At 42.5% G+C, this 20,143-nt stretch overlaps 1 protein-coding gene across 2 annotated transcripts in view; it reads right to left on the bottom strand.

Annotated features, from left to right (window-relative positions):
• Positions 1 to 20,143, bottom strand: part of NDOR1 (NADPH dependent diflavin oxidoreductase 1) — a 201,756-nt gene that overhangs the window by 64,238 nt on the left and 117,375 nt on the right. For both annotated transcript variants that reach the window (XM_069241328.1, XM_069241329.1), the window contains one exon: positions 5,672 to 5,892. In XM_069241328.1, coding sequence (XP_069097429.1) covers positions 5,672 to 5,892 — 221 coding nt within the window. The remainder of the gene's footprint in view (positions 1 to 5,671; positions 5,893 to 20,143) is intronic.

The following is a 20,143-nucleotide window of genomic DNA, read 5'->3' as shown; positions in this document are numbered from 1 at the left end:
ACATGTGTATCTGCAGCAACATATGCCATCGAACATATCTCTACTATTAGTAAATAGAACTCATTATCCATGTATTTAATTGGTTTTGTTTGGATATTTATAAATATCTAGACTGTGAGAATTAGATATTAGAAAGTCTTTTTTATCAAAGAATTACCTATACTTGACGTTCTTTTTCCATTTGATGAATTATGCCGCAATACGAGGAAGTTTTATTGACATTTATAGGATCATTTGTTGTATGATAGTAAAAATCAATCATGTTTTAAGATGGCCACCGCTGTTGAAAATGTGCAGTGGGGCATTGAAATTAAAAAGAAGGACTATATTGGTTAAATAGATGTGTGCAATAATGTCTGCCAATGTCCAGTTGAAGGCGTTTGCCGAAACGCGCAGACATTTGGCCAGGACAGCGTGATGGTGAATTTGTTCTAAATCTACTATTACGGATTTTTTTCAGAATAAATTGCTGACGGTGGATTTACATTTGAGAGATTCTTTTTGGATTTCTTTCTCCCAACCGAACACGATCCCCGGGACATTGTGCAGTCATCCGGTGATTTCTTTTTCACTGGGTTCGATATATATATATATATATATATATATAAAATCAAGAAAGAAGTGACTCAAACTGATGATTATCATCAAAGAACAAAAATATATTTCTACTACAGTGTTTCAGCTTCCGCCTTCCTCAGGTAGTACAAGATGGTTTTCTCAGTAGCTGCACAGCTGACACTGCTGGATTTTCAAAAAGCATCATGGGTGAAGATTCCGATTGGAATGTGGAATCAATGCAGTCCTGAGAACTCTTCAGATATGCAGAAATCAAGTGATATTGTCAGTGATGTTCAGTCCATCTGGATGCAGTGATTTTAAGCAGTACATCCAGAAATTTTCTCTGATGTCCAGTAGTTCTTCCTTTAAAACATGTCCAGATTTTTTTCCCTGGCTGGCTGTTGAAACATGTCCAGATTTTTGCACTGGCTGGCTGTTGTTTTCTTGTGATCCTTCATCTTCTAGTATATATATATGCCCCCTGCACCTATTCTTCGCCAGCATTTCCATGGTGGTGGTACCGCCATGAAACCACTGGCGGAGAAGAGGGTCGTAATCCCCTGCTTGCAGCGCTGCCCTGGCGGATTAGGACCGCCACCACCTCTAGACCGCCAGGATCTTATATTGTGGCGCTTGGACCACCGCATTGATGGCAGTCCAACCGCTATCCGCAGAGTCTTGGAGTCTGGTGACCGCCAGACTCGGAATGACTCCCAGAGTGTGGGTGCAACAGGTCTTTGAAGAGTAAAGTAGCTCACAGGTAAAGAGGGGTCAAGAGCAAGAAAACACATTAACTTCAATGGAATGCTAAAGGAAAAAAAATGTTCCCTGCAGGTAAGCAGTGGAAGGATGCAAGTCATCCAATACATAGGGTAAAGAAAATATTACCCAGAGTTGGGGCAAACAAAGAAGAGGGAGGAAAGTCATTGAGTACGTAGCAGGAAAAATGAGACCGGCAAGAAAGCAAGCCATCCAATCAAGAGCAGGGTGCAGCCACAAAGCCCATTTTACTTTATTATAGACAATAGACCTACAACAACAGACAGAAAAAGGTGCCTGAAGGTGAGACCTAAAAAGTTCAAAGGACAAATTAACATTGCAAATGAGAAATAATACAAATTAAAGAAGCTAAGAGGAAGCACTTGTAACAATACAGTCAGACAATACAGTCACTGCTAAGGAAGCCACAGGTTACAACACACCTGCACTCACACAACGAACTATAAATTACATAAAACACTTACCAATCCCACCCAGTCACTCACAAAAATATCAATGGTCTGGACTATTCATTAAAAGATGCAATTTGTTACCTCTTTTTGGGAACAGAGTTTTATTACTCTAAATTGTTGTGCATCTTTAGCAGCAACATTTCACTTTTTGAAAGATGTATAATAGCATTTATAAGGGCCTCCTACCCCATCGTGCGGGCCACGAAGTGCATGTTTACTGACAGGTAGAATGCTACAGTGCAGGGAGTGTGTGGTTGGCGGAGTGATCCATATGCTCCAATTCTACGTGAGAAGCATTTGGTGTTGTGCGTACGTGACCTGAGGTGCTTTTATAGCGCGTTGAGATGCAGCACCTTGCAATGTATGGTGAAGGAGGTTTGAGAGGTAGATACAAGATGTAACTGTAATTAGTGTGTGGTATAATTTACTCTGCAGGTTCTGCATTGTTTCATGGTTCCAGTCATGCTAGAGGCATGGATTTACTTCAGGCTATTATGCTAGAGGAAGGGTTTTACCTGCATGGCACTAATCTAGCCAGCACTAACCTAGCCAGCACAGCACAGGATGAAGTGGTTGCACACACCGAAAAATTAGAGTAATAAGAGAAGAGTCAGTAATCCATATAGCACAAATTCAAGGCAGAGACGCTGTCAAATGAATAAAATGATGTCAAATGGGCAAGGATGGTAGTGACGTGGCAGTAGCCATCCATCTTTTTCGAGGAAGTGGATACGACCTACTGCTGGACAAACAGACCTCATGAGCAAGGATATACATGGAAGAGAAATACATGTTCATTACTCAAGTATAACTATATAATATTTAAAAGGCATAAATGTTGTTTACACCTGCAAAGCCAAAGGAAGCCCAGAAGTTTGAGCAGGTTTTCACGTAGCAAGCTCCTCTCCCAAAGGCAAACGAGCTACAGACGTGGAGCCCTTGTTGCATCATGGCTCAGAGCATCGCCAGACGAGGACCCTGCTTATGCAAAGCTGGAGAGGTGATTCGGCTGGAAGGTTTCTTCCCTAACAGCACAGGAACTAAAAGGTCTGCCCTGTGTTACCCTTCTGTCCTTCCACTCAAGACTAATACTTTTTTAGATGCCAAAGAGCCTTTTTTTCTTTTTAGTTTACATGCCTATCTATAGTTTATTACCAGATAACTTTCAGTTTCTAATTAGTAGGGAAATGACAGTTTATGGTAAATAAGAGACAAAGCGGCGAAAGGAAACTTATCCTGTTTACACTTTATACTGGGGCAACAGCAAGGATTTTTCTTTATTCCTCTTACAAATCCATTCACCACAATGCACTGTAATAAAATGTTTGGGCCAGGCCAATATGTCCTCACACAGATACTTCACCTTTACAAATATTGAGCAGATACTGCCAATCAGTCTCCTCTCTCTCTCTCATTTTCTTGGTTCCGTACGAAGTAACCAGAAAATAAAATGGTCTTCTACAGTGACCCGCTATAATATATTAACACGTTTTTAGCCACATAGATGAATCTAAGAGAAGGAAAATATGATCTAAAATTAAACAAGTTTTCTGAAGCTTTTCTAAAAGAAACATGAACAAAAATCATCTTTAATATAATATAATCTGATACTGGGTTGTGTTTTCTGTAACACCATAAAATAAGGGAAACGAATAAGCTGGCACAGAGCAATGACGTGTAAACTGCACAGCTAGATTAGATCCTTAACTGGAGTTGCAACAATGCATGGAAGACAGTGTACACGTGTTTTATAAAAACACACGACCGGTGGTTGGATTCTATCCTTTTATCTTGTAAAACACATTTGCCATATTTTCGTGCAACACTTGTTAAAATTGACTTAGTGTTGTTGTTCATTGGTGGGTTTCACCTTTCACAGTTTACTTCAGTAATCCTTTACATGCCCAAATGCATAACAGATTTTCTCTGCACCCACTGTGCACTGCTTTCCTGACCGAGGTACAGCTTTCGAGACTGCGCTGAGATTTAACATAACGTTAGAAAACTGGACATTAACGTTATTTAGTAAAAAAGACAGAACTCTCTACAAAATCTGCAACTGGTAACCACATCACTGTCACTCCACCAAAACGTTTATTGACTTGGCAACTAAATCAAAAAGTACGTCTTGGGTCGTCAATGAGCAAAGGTCATGACAAGACACAATCTCATTCCAGTTGAGTTTTTTTCCACTTAAATGGATGGAATCACACTTAAAAATTACTGTCGAATTTTGAGAGAGCATGGGGGGCTGGAATTCCAGTGCATGGCATAGATGGTAAAAAGGGGGAAGCAATGTACATCCCATGTTTGTTTTCAGAAAACCTTACTAGGTTGTTTGCTCCCCGACAGGAATGATGAATGTAATGAATCAAGAGAAGAACGTCACAACTACAAATTCAAGAATGGTGTTTGAAGTGTGGTGAAACCTCTACCTCAATTACTATTTTGTAATAACAATAAATAACTCTCTTGTACATTAGTTTTCCCTCGACCCTACCTACGTACTCAAAACTGAACAGCACCTGCCTCAGCAAATCGAAGATAATGAGTCCACCTCTATGTTCAGATTCTGAGTATATTGATGCATCCCTCCATGGTCCAGCACGTCCATCACACCGGCACTCACCTTCTTTGCGCCTTGCCACCATTCCCACCTTAGCCCACTTTGGCGGGTGGGGTACCACTCCACATGACAATCACTGGTCGGTGTTCTTCCACTATGTTTTTTGAGACGCGTTGAATGCAATTTTACTGGCTTGTAATTTTGCATGAGACTTTGGCTGCAACAGCAGCCGAGCCACTGAAGCAAAGTCTCATTCCTGCGTTCCTGGCACCCCACTCCAAAAATATGTTTCCCTTTATCTCCACTACCCTCCAGTCCCGCGCACTCCACTTCGCCCCGCATGCAGCCACAACTTTCAATTCTCATCTGCTCAAAGCAGACGGAAAATGGGAGCATGAAACAGCTTGTATTAGGAATATGGTGAAGAATTGTACACAGTAAATCCATGTCTGCAAGTTATGCCCATTCTGCAAGGTTTAACCAGTAATACATGGAATTCCATGCACACACACAGGCTGGTAATGGTCATTCCAGTAACTGGGAATCTCCTCATGGAATTCGACAAAATATGATTCTTAACCTCTACCATGCATCAAAACACTCCTAGATTAATCTCAGACTCTATGAAACTTGCATTCATTCCCTTTCGACTCTCTTTTTTGCTTTCAATGCTGTTTCAGAGTCAAAGTGAAACCAGTTGTATTGCAGCAAACAAATTACAAGAAACTATTTAGAAATAATTATTACTTCTTTAGTGAGGAATAATTTGGTATCAAACACTAAGATCTATCTGTCCGGGAAACAGGGCAAGGGGAAGATATTTACAAAAATTCATAGTTAGCTAAAGGGATTTGGTAATGCTAGTCCTTACAACACAACCCTCGTCCGAGAAATGAAGAGTGCAAGTCAACTGCAAGGACATTAAACCCTTAAACCAATTAGGATGAACTATATAATCGTAATCTATATATTCCCTCAATGAAAGATAACCACTGCTATATAAGAGGAACGTGCAATGGCATTCATATGTGATTTGTGTACTTCAACATACATCTCAAACCTGCTCCTATCCCTGGAGAAGTCTATTAACAGTGGTTACACTTCCAGCACCATTTCTCAAAACCATGCACTTAAGATTTAGTATCCTTTGTTGCTGTATTTTTCTTATTTCTCTATTTGCTATTTAAATTAAGTATACTTCTTTTGTCTGCCTGTAGTTACTATTAATCAGCAGGTACAATAGATATAGTTGATTGCCTGCTGCAGCAGGTTTCATAGTCACATACCCTTATAGTTCTCTTAAAAATGGTCTTACCTCTAGTGTAGTCCTGCGAGGCCGGTTACAGTAGCTGTAGAGTTCCTCCTGGCCTTGAGCTGAACTGAATTCCTTCAACTTTTCTCTTTCCAACTCATTGGTGGAAAAGTAAGATAAAAGTTCAAAGAAGGAGCGTCGAGGCACACAGCCAATGTCCAGATAACGTTCAACAAGGTACTGAACCGTACATGGCTGGGGTAGGTGAACCGGAAGGGATGTGCCTAAAAGACAAACAAGTAAACCAACATAGACATATTTAGTTATGCTACCTTTGACTAAAGATTCAACAAGATAAGCTGACTACAATAAATGCATCTATCTATAGTATTTTGTTTCTCTATTTTGAAAGGCACAAATGGTTATTCTTTTACGTTGTCACCTGCAGCATGGACATTATTTACATACATGTGGTTTGCTAGGAGAAAATTTAAAACATTGAAATATAATCTGTTTTGAAACTGGAGTGGTTGTGTTTTTCTATTTACAAATGTATATGTTAAACAAATCGACTACCTGAACTCTGAATTGAAGCCCACTACATATATATATATATATATATATATATATATTATATATATATATGTACATACACAATATGTAGAACAGTCTAGGTAAAAACACAAGGTATGCCTGAGTGTAACGAATAACTAAATCCATGGTGTTCTCGTAAGATCCCCACAAAAAAAGACAACTGGCATGGATCAGGCCTTGACTTTGCTGCTGCACTTGCCTATGAGTTTGTAGATCTGTGTCATCTGCAATCTGTAAATTCCTAATACGTTTTTATGAGTGAGACCACTACGTAGCCATCCAAATCAGATAGACAGTGTGAAGAAGGACTAAAATTTTCCTAATACCCACTACAAGCTATGAAGTTCCTCTGTGCCGTGGGCTGGTGACAATGTTAAGGTCCTCAATAATAAGTAATGACTTTGCTATATCCGAATTGGTATTTTGAGATTTTATTCATTCAGAGTTTACCTTTAAGCCGCCATTGAACCGGGCACACTGCCATCAGCTTTAGTGCCAGTTCTCATCAATTCTCACCCAGCTATCCCACCCCATTGCCAAAATGTATTTTTGTTATAAAATAGAAAGTTACTTCATATTAAAAAAATTGAAAATATTAAAATGCAGTGCATTTCCTGAATCCCACCATTAAGAATACAAAATCAGAGCTCTGTTTTTATTTCATCACGTAAAATTCAACCTCCTTAGAGAGGTGTCTACTCAGGATCCACCTCTGGTCCAACACTGGACCAAACCACTATGATGAACATTAAGGAAGAGCTTCTTACCTCCATGCACCAGGGACAAATGTAGATTTTCACTCTTATGATCATTTCAAAACCTTTAATATCCCAGGCTACCTTATTTACACATTCTTTTGAGTATTATATAGCATGTAGGACATTTCAACGCGTCCAAACAAAGTGGATGAATGATAGAAGTTGAATTTGAGGAGATGCAAGTCCTGCACACATAGGGGCTGAATTCAATATGCTCAAATCATTCCTATTCCAAGATAGCCCTTTATCCAAAAGAAAGAATAAAAAGTTTAGTTTTCATGAATTTTCTGAAAATAAGTTGGTTCAAGTCGACTCCTTGCCAAGAAGCAATGCATTTCATGATCTTAGACAATGGTTCCCGAAAGATCTTCTTCAATACTTTAGTCACGCAAAGGGTCTTATTTGATCAGATGAGAAGACTGCAGTGTTCCTAGATGAGGGGCAGTGATAAGCTGGTATTTAGAGGTATGTTAAACTTTTGCCTCAGTACGCTTTATGTGGAATACAAAGTATTTTAAAATTAATCCTGACATTTATCCAAAGATGGTGGGAAGTTTCAGGAGTGCCTTAGCACTGCCATGTCTGTGCAGGTCCAGGACAATTTTGGCAGACTAGTTTTGCACTCTAGTAGTGAGTTGTTTTTTTTAGAAAGCAGTGTAAACATCATGTCTGCGATGTGTCGGGCTGGTGGGACAGGTGTGCAATTGTTCTCATTGTGCTGGTTGATTATACTCCCTAGGTTAAACTAATATACTTTTTCACTACCATTCAGCTGTTCTGTTTGGTTCAGCCTTATAGCTGATACTCTTCAACATACACGTGACGTCGCACAGAATAATACTTGCTGTTAAAGCCTCTAGAACAGCGTTGTCCAACCTTTTTATCGCCACGGACCGGTAAATGTTTGATAATTATTCCGTGGCCCGCTTGTCCCATTGTGTGACAAGCGGGCCACGGAAAAATGATCAAACATTTACCGCCCGCCACAGTGGGGCGGCCCGGTGCCGATTGATCCACGGACCGGCACCGGTCCGGGGCCCGGGGAACACTGCTCTAGAATACACAAGGGGACTGGTAATCAGAAGAAGTGGTGGCATGCTACCTTCACATCCTTTGAGAGGTGGAAATAAATCGGCTCTGTCTCAATGCTGCACCTCGCTACTTTTCCAAAGGTCACATGGCCTGGTCTTCTCTGCAGTTCCACTATTTAACAATAGAACCTTGGGCTCCTATTCAAGAAATCCCCCTATTTCGAACCTCAAGTCAATGCTATCACTAAAACCGATTTCACCATCTTGGCCTTTTCATTCAAATGCTGCCTTCTCATGACTCTACTACTCTTGAGTCATCAGATTCGGCAATACTGAAAAATGCAATGGATTTTATTGTGCTCTTCCAGTTAAAATGCTGCCCACACAACAGCAGGAAAACAATGAAAACTGTCTTCCCTTCATCCTGCAACAACTGAGCTACATCACTCTTGCCTTGATATCACTACATTTCCTAATGACCAAGCAACAAGTGGTAGGCAAACACAAATGGCTTGCGCACAAAGCCTTCAACAGCGAGCATCCAGTTACTATAATGAAGAGCTGTAGCCCCACAAGCGCACTAGAAGCTGAAGGGTGTGACGGTCTTGAGTCCAGTGAGAAATAATCTGGAAAGGTAAAGCTCCCTTCGAAATACAAAACTCAACAACATTTTACCCCGCTATGTACATATCAAAGCTGACCTTAAAGAGTTTAATAAAAAAGCCCCAAAAAATTAAGAAGCATGTCAATTCTAGTCCCTTAACTGTATTTCTTTCTTGCAACATTGTTTCCTACTTGACATGCTGTGTAACTTGTCCTTCTCTGCAAAACACACGCAGAGTGGCACTCCAATCACTTATCAAGCAAAGAATAACATGACAATACCATCAACATGTATATAATTTCCACCAGCTATTCCAGAGATTTTTCTCACAGTAATGTAGGCCCTTAAAATGAGTTCTTCTTGCATTATCCCCATACACCAATGCTGGCAAATAACGTTCATTGATCATGGTCCCTTGTATAAAGTAATTGATGATTGGATCTTTCAGTAAATGGCTCCTTGAAAGTAGCCCCTACAACTCCATTATCAAAATGTAAAAAAACAATATATTACAATTCTCCCTTGTATAAAGTAATTGATAAATGGATCTTTCAGAAAATGACTCCTTGAAAGTGGCCCCTACAACTACATTATCAAAATGTAAAAAGCTGAAGTATTAAAATTGTCAAACTGCAGTTCTATATTTCACATCTACCTTTTTCAGTATGTCATGAAATACTTGCAGCCATGCAGTTTCTGGTTTATATTGAGATCTAGCATCTCTTAGGCGTGAGAAATCTTGTTTGGGCCATAGCAGCCTTTAATACTATTGGCAATCAAACACTTACTTCGAGATTTTATAACATATTACAAGTTGTAAGGCCTTTGAAAAAGTAAAATGCTCAAGACAGTGATGGCTGCTCTGGAAGGAAGAAAAAAGTTGACAGGGCTGCGATACATCTCTTGACGGTGGCCACCACACAGCTCTAATGGGCCCAGAAGAGAACAAAACGAAGGACCTGAGTTAGGCAAGCTCTCAAGGGATCCACCTCATGATCCGCACACCAAACAGCAAATCTGTTCCACCTTCCAGAATAGAATCCCTCCAGTAGCAGCTGCAAGCAGCTACACAAAGGTGTAGGCACTAGAGGTTTAGGGCAAAAGCTTCTGTCACTTCATGCACTCTGAAACTTCAAAAATGGAAGAGGAGGTCTGACCAATGGAGATGCCAATAGGCTCAGACTATAAGCCCTGGTGTTTAGAGAGCCAGCAAGATGGTTGGCAACTAGCTAAATTCCATGTTGACACATGACAAATTAATTAAGGAGGCAGACAAAGGGCAACATTGTTCATAACGGACCGCTTGGATTACATCACAGAAATAGACTGAGATCTGGCGGATACTAGAGCCTACAGCAGACTAGACAAGAATCCTCTTAAGGACCTTACATCAATACTAGAACAGGGGGCATGGCATAGGACGTGCACTGCCCGGGATCCGCCATCCAACACTCAGGCGGCACACCAGTTGCCCAAAACCTCCTCTTACCCCATGGAGACTATGGCAGACGCTCTGAACTCCTCTCCTGTCTCACCTGCTGAGTGGCATACTGAGTCTCGGACCCCGAGCCCTACATGACTCAGCGGTTACAACTTGCACAGCCCTGCAAGACCGCTTACCTGCACTGGAGGCCGATTCGATTCTCCGCTCCCCCCTGATTTTGAGCCCTTGCAGCACCAATGGTTCAAGCTCAGTCGGGAGCTTTGGGAGCGAGGCAGTGCCAGGAGTCTGCCATCTTAGGAGAGCTGCTGAGACCTGATAACCTGTGAGCCACATGGCCCTGCAGGTGTTGTGACGGGCCACGCTGAGGAGCGCTGACTCACGTCGATCTGCAACACTGGGAGACTCCCACTGGCAGCCTCCTAGATGTGGGGTGAAGTCCCCCGCACTGCGGCATATGCAATGCAGCCTGTAGTGGAGGCCTGGACCCGTGAGGCCCTGGAGGTGGGAGAGAGCCCTGGAGATGCTATTGTGACCTGCTGTAGAGGCCTGGACCTGAGAGGCCTCAGAGGTGAGGGATGATCATTGGGGGGGCTCCCCTTGATCCCTCCAGCCAGTTCTAACAGACCCAGCCTGTCCCACAATATGGCCCCTGCAACTGGGAACATACCACTTTACACTTCGGGGGCCCCCACCACTAGCATTGTTTAGTGCTCTTTTGGGACTGCTGGGGACTCCTCAGGGTCTGACAAGCCTCCAGACTGCTTTAACGCCGAATACTTTCTCCTCCCTGCCCATAGGAACACTTGACTCTGGAGGAAATAGCATTGGGGTGCAACATTTTCCTTTGCACTGCTGTGGACTTTTGGATTGGCATATGATACAGTGGCTAGTGTTGGTCAGAGACTCTGCCTACAGATTGGGGATCCTGGGAGCGACTATCCTCAGGATCGTTTTTTTGCGCCACTAGATTCAGATGTAGTGACCTTTCTCCCTTGCAACACGGTTCAGAGGCTGGGCCCCGACGAATCATTATCTACTGAATTTGTCTGCACCTATTTGCCCCGCTCATGGGCAGTTCTACCTATAATGACCACTGCGCCTTAGGACACTGACTATGGCTCCCTATAGGGCTTTCTCAGTGTTGTCTGCCCATACACCATCACTAGCCTTCTGACACCACCTCGCATCTACATTACCAGTATTAGGGGTGTTTACCTGTATAGCCCGGTACCAACTGCCCATGCCAGCAAGGTGACTCTTATATAATAAACGAAGCAGAATATGTTTTCGGGCCTTACAGTAGTATACGTAGCTGTCAGAAAACTAAAAATCTGCAGCCCACTAAAGGTCAAATGTTTTGCATTAGTTCCAAAACAATGACTTTTTCCCGGTCAAGTTAAGCACATTTCATTATTAATAAAATCATCAAGCTTGCAAAAACCTTTTTTGTTCCCAGCGACGTAATTTCACCTTAGAAATAATAATACCCCATCCGACAATCCTCTAAGATCCACGTATGGCATCTGGGAATATTCCAAACCCAAAACAGGTCATTTAACCAAAAACCCAAAGAATGTAGAAACTTATACCTAGTATGTTTGGGTAGTTTATGTATTTTTAAACAAGAAAATAACTCAATAGAAGACTCTCTAGTCATCTGTACCATAAATAACTATCAACCGCAGGTGTATTTGACAAGATTTGGGCCAAACCATTCAGGAGTGCAGCATGATAGTATGTTCGGCAGTGGGGAAAGGCTAACCCACCCTCGGATATGTCTAGTTGTTGCGCCGCCAGTTTTACCCGGGGATGTTTATTTTGCCACATACATTTTAGAAATAATTCATCTAGTTCCTTAAAATAAGATTGAGTAATGATATTGGGAAGGGCCGAAAACATAAAAAGTAATAACGGGACAATCGACATTTTAATTGCCGCTACTCTACCAATGAGAGAGAGGGGAAGATATGTCCATTTAGCCAACATCCCTACAAAGTTATATAGTATAGCCTTATAATGGAGCTCGAATAATTGAGAAAAATTGTGTGAAACAAAAATGGCCAGATATTTTATAGAGCGCTGGGACGCATATAGAGGCAGGTTAATGGGAAGATTACTGATGGTGGAATTGAATAGTACTGCTTCTGGTTTTTTTTGTTGGTTCACTTTATAACCACCGATTTCCGTAAAGGGGGTGTCGATAGTAAACAAATTTTGAATATTTTTTATGCTTGGTTAGAGACAGAAAATAATATCATCAGCAAAAAGCTTGATTTTTGGCATCTCTGACATAGGATGTCGAACTGAGAAATCCTTATGAATTTTGATCGCCAGTGGTTCAATAAAAACGCAAAGTAGCACTGGGGACAAAGGCGCGCTAGGGTTGCATTGACAACTACTTTCGCTGCTGCCCAAAATACAACTTACTCAGGATATCCACAAATTGTAGTGGGAATCCAAATTTAATTAGTATATAAAAAAGCGTGCCCCTTTTCAGTATTGACCACACATATGGCCGCCTGAGTGTTAATCCTGGAAAAGTAATCGATGGTCTGAATCACAAAAATGGTATTGATACTCATATTGCATTTTATTCAACTGAATATTTGTTAATAAACAGTGACTTCATGGCAGAGTTACTTTCAACTTTATTTTAACATGTGACTAACATCACTGGATCGCTACAATTAAATTGAATTACAAAAATGTATATTTTCTCACGCCCTCTCCCTCAGGTATTTCATCGGGTGCTAGTTTATTTGATCCTCTTTCCCAACATAGCTGCTGCAGGGTCCGTCACTACACAACTACACACTCCAGTCCATAGTCCATTTTTTATAGTCATGTCGTTTCTATTTTCGTCTACCGATGCACACGCTATAAATGTATTTCGGTGGCAGGCTGACTTCTAATCGCATGGGCACTTGGCCTGATAAAGGTCAGATTTATTACAGCTCGGTTCTTCTTACTCATTAGGTCATGGTAAACCTTTTATTGGTTTTAGGGATACTATTAACTTGCAGCCTTGTTTTTCAAATTTTTAGGCATTTAGGGCCTATCATGGCCTCGATTCTGCCTACCTCCGTATTACTGACTAGGAGAAGTGGTCGCAATACTTACACATTACAGTTACAGGTGGGTAACACTTTTCTACCGGATTGTAAACTACATTGGTTTACTGAAATTCCATTCCCTCCAAACAGTACTTCTTCACAGTAATCTAACATAGCTTTTCGACCATGTATGTGATATTTTTACTTACACAGTGTACTTCTAGTACTATTGTCTCAACTACAGGTACTCGCCCTTTCCTGGACATCGCAGTTCCAGTACTTTTTCCACTTCAATTTTTAGACTCATGTACCTTAGTGACTGTTTTTGTGTGTCATGCTATCCACTAATCCTGCTCCTTTCACATAGCACCTTAAATATGTCATTAGTAGTTATTAACAACTGGCGCAGCACTGGCTTTAAACATACCAAACATCACACCATGGTACTTGGGACGCACTGGGCACCAATCACTCTCAGGGGGGTCCAATCATGAATAACTAAGTATGGCAATCTGAGCTGCGTTCCTGTGATTTCTAAACTCAACCTGTCATCTATTCATTCTTGGGATATCATTCTTAACTCACATACTAAAATGGCTCACTATAAATCCTTGTTGTTATGGATGTGGCACAATGACTTCACCACTATAGTTTTCAATCGCTTTTCTCCAGCAGTATCACAGCTTTCTAATGCAACTATGATTATATTTTATTCAGTTGCAGCCTTCAGAAAGGCCAAAAGGATTAAACAAACACTTGAAGGCTGTATTAACTATGTGTTCTCATCAATTAACTGGATCTATGGACGTTTTGTTCTGTTCAAATTATTCAAGACAATACAATTTATATTTCACCAAGAAAACTTTGATGACTTCTGTTTCATTGTGCCAACGCAAACCCTTTTTATCAAATCTCATGCTGGTGGGCCCAGGCCCAGATCGTCAGTGCTTCTAAACAAAAAATGTGAGGCCCCACTCTTGACTGCCTGAGGATGTACCATTTCATGGTTATATTGTTCGTCAAGATCCGAACGGACTGACTGTGAAGCAAAGGCAACAGATGTAGGTCTTGAGAACCAGATGAATTGCCCTCAGTACAACCAGGAAGATGTGCAGAACCTCCTCCTCTGGAGACCAGGGACCTCTAAACTCCAGCTCTTTCAGAAGGAGACCACACTGCATTTATTACCACTGTGGCCATGGCTGGTGGAGTGTAGAAGAACATCTATTGTGACAGGTGCTTCTCCACCAACCACCAAGTCAGATCAGCCGTAGTAGTTTCATGGGAGATCACAATGGCCCCCGCCAATTCTCCCTCATGCTGGAACCACTGACAGAGGACGTACCAGTAGAGAGGCCTCATATGCTTGTGTGCGTATGTGGCCAGGAATATGCAGTAAGTTAGCAAGCAGATAACTACCCAGGCAAGAATCTGAGCTACTTTCAAAAACATCAGAATCATGCCTCAAATGTCTCACATCCTCTGGAGAAGAAGAAAGGTTTTAAGTGATGTGGGGCCATATGTACGAAAGCTTTTTCCCATAGATACAGAATGGGTAAAATCCTTTCGTACATCTGGCCCGTGGTGTCAAGTATTGATCCTATGATCAGGAGACGCTGAGAGGGCTCAAGGTAAGACATGGGCACGTGGATGAAAAAGCCTAAGTTAACAGCATTGAAGGTTTTACTTGCAGGTGATGCAACACATTTGTGGCAAATTGGCTTTGAACAGCAAGTCATCCAAGTACAGGAAAGCAGAGATCAATGACCTACTGAGATGGGTCACAACACCACCTTCATCCTTGTGAAGACTCGAGGAGTTGATGTCAGTCAAAAAAAGGGAGAACTGCAAACTGGTAGTGTGTGGACCCTATCATAAAGTGCAGGAACCGCCTGTGGGACTGGAACAGGATATCACAGTTGGGTGATGTTAGAAATGGGGTCTCTAGTTGGCAGAAGAATACACCCTTGTCCAAGTATGGACCACAATCCTAGTCAGGGTAAATCACAGCACAATCCAGATTATCTTGTGCCCACCCTCTGATAGCTTGGCACTGAGCAGTCAGGCTTAAATTAGAAGGCAATGTGTAAAGTATTTGTGCAATAAATCATACAGTAACACAGTGAAAACACCACAAAAATACACCACACAGCTTTAGAAAAATAGATAATATTAGTCTGAATAAAATAAGGTAAAAACAACAATGATCGAATTAGCACAAGTTGAAATATCACTTTAAAAAAGGTTTAAGATTCTCAAACCTGTAGAAATAAATAGTTGTCTCTTTGGTACACACAGTACCTGGGATGAGTCAAGAATAACGATGCACAGAGACCACAGAGGAGGAGATGCATGGAAAATAAGGTGTTGCGTAGGATTTTCCGACACGGCACAGACAATGCGTTGTTTCTTTCCATGCTGCAAGGGGTTTGCGTCGTATTTCGGCATGCAGTCTTGGTTCCTCACTGAGATGCAGGGATATTTTGACACCAAGGGATGATGCATTGAAAATCCTTGACACGCTAGAAGGAGCAGGCGCTGCGTCGATCCAGTAGGCAATGCATCGAATTTTCCATTGCAAGGTAGACCCTGCATCGAAGTTCCAGTCGGGAAATTGGGGCTGCGTCGTTCCAGTCGGCTGTGCAGCGATTTCTCAGCTGCAATGCAGGCTTTGCGTCGATTTCTGCAGGCATTGCGTCGATTTTCAACGCACATGGAGTTTCCTGAAGAGGTGAAGTCTTTGTTGGCCCTGAGACTTCACAAACTGAAGGCAAGCCCAATCCAAGCCCTTGGAGAGCACTTTTGGGGAAGGCAGAGTCCTTCAAGCAAAGTCAGAGGGCAGCAGGGCAATGGCAGGGCAGCATTCCTTTCCAGAAAAGCAGTCGAGATGAGCCCTTTGCGCAGCCAGGTAGCTCCTCTGACAGGGTGCAGGTCCAGAGGTGTCTGAGTTGGTGGGGTCAGAGACCCGGTTTATATACCCACAAATGCCTTTGAAGTGGGGGAGACTTCAAAGAGTGGTTTTAAAGTGCACAAGTTCCACTTTCAGCCCAGTCCTGTCTGCCAGGGTCCCAGTGAGGGGTTATCAGTCTTTTGTGAGAGGGAAGGCCACTGGCCTTTGAAATGTAAGTGTCAAGCCCTCCACCCTTCCAGCCCAGGAAGACCCATTCAGTACGCAGATAAATGCAGATGTGACTGAGTGTCCTGTGTATGTGGTTGTCTGGGTGAAATGCACAAGGGAGCTGTCAACCAGCACAGACCAGACGTTGACTGGAGAAAGGCTGTAAGGCACAGATGGTCTTAAGTGCAGAGAAAAAGGCTCACTCTCTAAAAATGTTATTTCTAAAATAGTAATATAAAATCCAACCTCACCAAAAGCAGGATTTTATATTACCATTCTGCCCATACTAAATATGACCGGGTTACCCCTTTCAGATCAGAATCTACCCCTCAAAAGTTATAGGAGGGCAGTCCTAATGCTTGTCTATGAAAGGAGCAGGTCTCACAGTGGTGGAAAACGAATTTATGAGCTTTTCAATACCAGGACATATAAAACACATATGAACATGTCATGCCTTTTACCTACGCTAGGGTAGACATATGTAGAAAAAGGGGAGTTTAAGGCTTGGCAAGTACTTTTAAATGCCAAGTTGAAGTGGCAGTGAAACTGCACACACAGGCCATGCAATGGCAGGCCTGAGACATAGTTAAGGGACTACTTACGTGGATGGCACAATCAGTTCTACAGGCCCACTAGTAGCATTTAATATACAGGCTCTGGGCACATGTAGTCCACTTTACTAGGGACTTATAAGTAAAACAAATATGCCTATTGGGGATGAACCAATGTTACCATGTTTAAGGAAGAGAGCATATGCACTTTAGCACTGGTTAACAGTGGTAAATTGCGCAGAGTCCTAAAACCAGCAAAAACAGTGTCAGAAAAGTGGAGAGAGGCAGGAAAAAAGTTGGGAGATGACCACCCTGAGGCTGTCAGCTCTAACAGGTGATGTATGAGAAGGGAATGTTATGTTATATTAAAGGCATTTGATATAATACAAAACGTCCCACACCCGAAGGTGTATGTTGGCGCTAGCAACCAGAAAACGGTAAGTGCAGGTGGACCCATTAAAATACCCACATTTTTAGAAGTTTTTTTAAATGTAGAAAAATCCTGGTACATTCAGATTTGAAAAGGAAGCTTGTTCCAGTATAGAGAGGCAAGATAAGATAAATATCTGCCACCAAATCTGGAAGTGCAGACACAATGCGTTTTTAGAAAAGCTTGATTCGAAGATCTAACCAGACACGAGGTCTGTACACTGGTCCTTAAATCAACATCACTCTTTGACATTATCTATATTCTCTAGTTTATTTACTCACTGTATTGCAGTGATTTCAACTTTTGACCTTTATCCACATGAGAAGGATCGGTTTATAGCATCTCCAAGATGGACGCCGTTTTTTCATGAGTTTATTTCCCATTTTTGGTCCGTTTTCAGTTTCCACTGATCACGGACACCGGTGTTTCCTGAATTCGACATATTTGCCGACTATTTAAAACCTCCCGAGCGCGCTGGGCCTCTGTCTCCAGGCACGCGACATCGGGTAGGTTTGACCAGTGAACCACAGGAAGATTTCAAGTAAGTCTTCGGTACTGCTTAATTTAACCTACTACGATGAGTGGGAACCTTGCTTCGATGTTATTGAGTCGTTTGCTAAGATTGACTATGTAGTATCCTGAATTAACCTTGATTTTAAAAAACCTCCTGAGCGTGCTGTACCGCTGTCTTGAGGCACGTGACCTCGGGGAAGTGAGACTGCTGGACTACAGGAAGACTACAACTAAGTCTTCCATTTTATTAAATTCAACTTGCCTCTACATGTGTTATCCTTGTTCCCACATGCCGATACAGTCACAAGGACTGTCAGCTAGTGATTGTTGTTGCAGTCGATTGTATAGTAGCCTGAGTTAACATTTATCGTGATCGACTGTTTGGACAAGTGGGATTTTGATGAATCCAATTTACATTCATTTTACTTCGTCACATTTACAATTCTTACTTTTTTTTTTTACATAAACTATATGTTACAATACTGGCAATATCAGGGGAATATGGCGTTTTCTGGTATTCCTTTATTTCTATATCTAGTGACAGTAGATTAATACCTTCATACTTGCTATATTTGGGAGCACACCAAGTGACTGGAAGTATATGTTTTTATGCGCCAATTGAGATCACTCATTTCGTCAATATACTTTAATGTTATTTTTTCTATATGTAGTGAACTCTCCTTTGGTTTGATGTTTACGTGTCCCTATGATGCTCTTTCTCCACGTGGGATGGTAAGCCTTCTATGTCATGTCCATTGTGCCAGACTTTGCTATCGGGGTTATTATGTCTATCATGTACTTTACATTTTTATTTCATAGACACCAATGTATGTCTCTGTTTCTATTTCTTACACAGGGCGACCTACCAACCAACTGACAGTGACAAATAGTCTGCGTCCAGTAAGTGACCTTTTAGCACTTACCGTTTGTCTTTATAGGAGAAGTTATGGTTCATGGTCCTGATGAAGCGCCATAGGATCAATTTCTGACCATAGAGGCGCGAAACATGTTGACCACACTGTGTTAGGACAGGGTACATCACCTCCTTTCCCTCTTTTTAGGAGTACAGTGGGACATTATTCCCTTCAAGAACTCCTTTATTTGTTTTTTAATCTTGGCCTGATCCTCATTTTGAGTGATTAAATTATGATGCCGGGGGCTCAGAGCCAATTTTAACCTATCTTTCACTCTCCTCCCCTCTCTTTGTCAGTACGTACTGCAGACCCAATTGGATCTGCCATACCATCTCCGGTTGAGTGCCACCACTACATGTGGGGTGGTCCGCCAGACATTGCAGTGCCGGTCTGACGAGGAGATAGCCCAATGATGATGCTTAGCGTCCTAGTCGGTGCTTGAGGGCTCTCCTGCTAAAGTACTGATACCTTTCGTCCCTGCATATAGATCTTTTGGAACAGTGTACTCAGCCTATTTAGAGGTTCATGTTCAGGGAGCTCGTACACTGGACTACAATTCTCCCAGTCCCTCTCTTTTTTATGACGAGGTCTGTACAGACTGATGGCCACATTATGTGTTTGGAGGGCGGCCAAACACATTAGGCCGGAAAACTGCCACTCTGGTTTTCCGCCTGCCAGTCCCACAAAGTGTCTCCATGTGGGCAGGCGGGCAGAAACAGCGTTTCCTTCTGCTGCCCCAGCGGGACACACACCACAACAATGACACCAGCTCGTAATCGAGCCGGAGAAATGTTGCAGTGCGTCAAGTGCAACAGCACCCGTTGCGATTTCCACTGCCTGTAATTCGGGCAGTGAAAAGCGCGATGGGACTGTCCATGGGGGGGCCCTGCACTGCCCATGCCCAGTGCATGGACAGTGCAGTGGCCCCCATGGGGCCCCTAACACCCCCTTTCTGCCAGCCTTTGCAAAGGCTGGCTGGGAATCCCCAGGGCAGTGCTGCTTACAGTGATGCCCTGGTGGATTGAGACCAGCGGCACCGCCAGGCCGTCAGCAATCTGGCTGTGTCGGCAGTCCGACCGTGGCGGCTCTGCCATGGTTGTGATGTGGTAGTCAGACCGCCACAGCGGTCCGACTACCGAAATGACTACCGAAATGATGCCCTGAGTCTGTTATGCAAGTATGATGGAAGTTGTGTGGTTAATGTCTTGTGCGTGAGGCAACACAGTTTCAAAATGTCCCGTTTCCTGTTCGGAAGACAGTGAAGGACTTTCAAAATAGGAGCAACGGATGAACGAGAGGGGAGACTGCAGTCGGGCAGTGGTATTCTGTACAACTAGAAGTTCGGCCAGCAAAGACTTGTTTGCTGCTGCCAGTAGTGTATTGCCATAGGCCAGGCAGGTCGTGATCATTGCCTGGACTAGGGTTTTTCTTGATGATGCAGGGAGCCATGGGAAGATTTTTCTAAGTAGACGCAGGGTGGAAAAACAGATGCCACATATAGAGCTGAGGGGGTCCTTCATAGAAA

The sequence above is a fragment of the Pleurodeles waltl genome, chromosome 6 (genome assembly GCF_031143425.1).
Source record: "Pleurodeles waltl isolate 20211129_DDA chromosome 6, aPleWal1.hap1.20221129, whole genome shotgun sequence".
Taxonomy (NCBI): domain Eukaryota; kingdom Metazoa; phylum Chordata; class Amphibia; order Caudata; family Salamandridae; genus Pleurodeles; species Pleurodeles waltl.
Note: the sequence above shows the minus strand (reverse complement) of the source record. Positions and strands in the feature narration are given on the sequence as shown.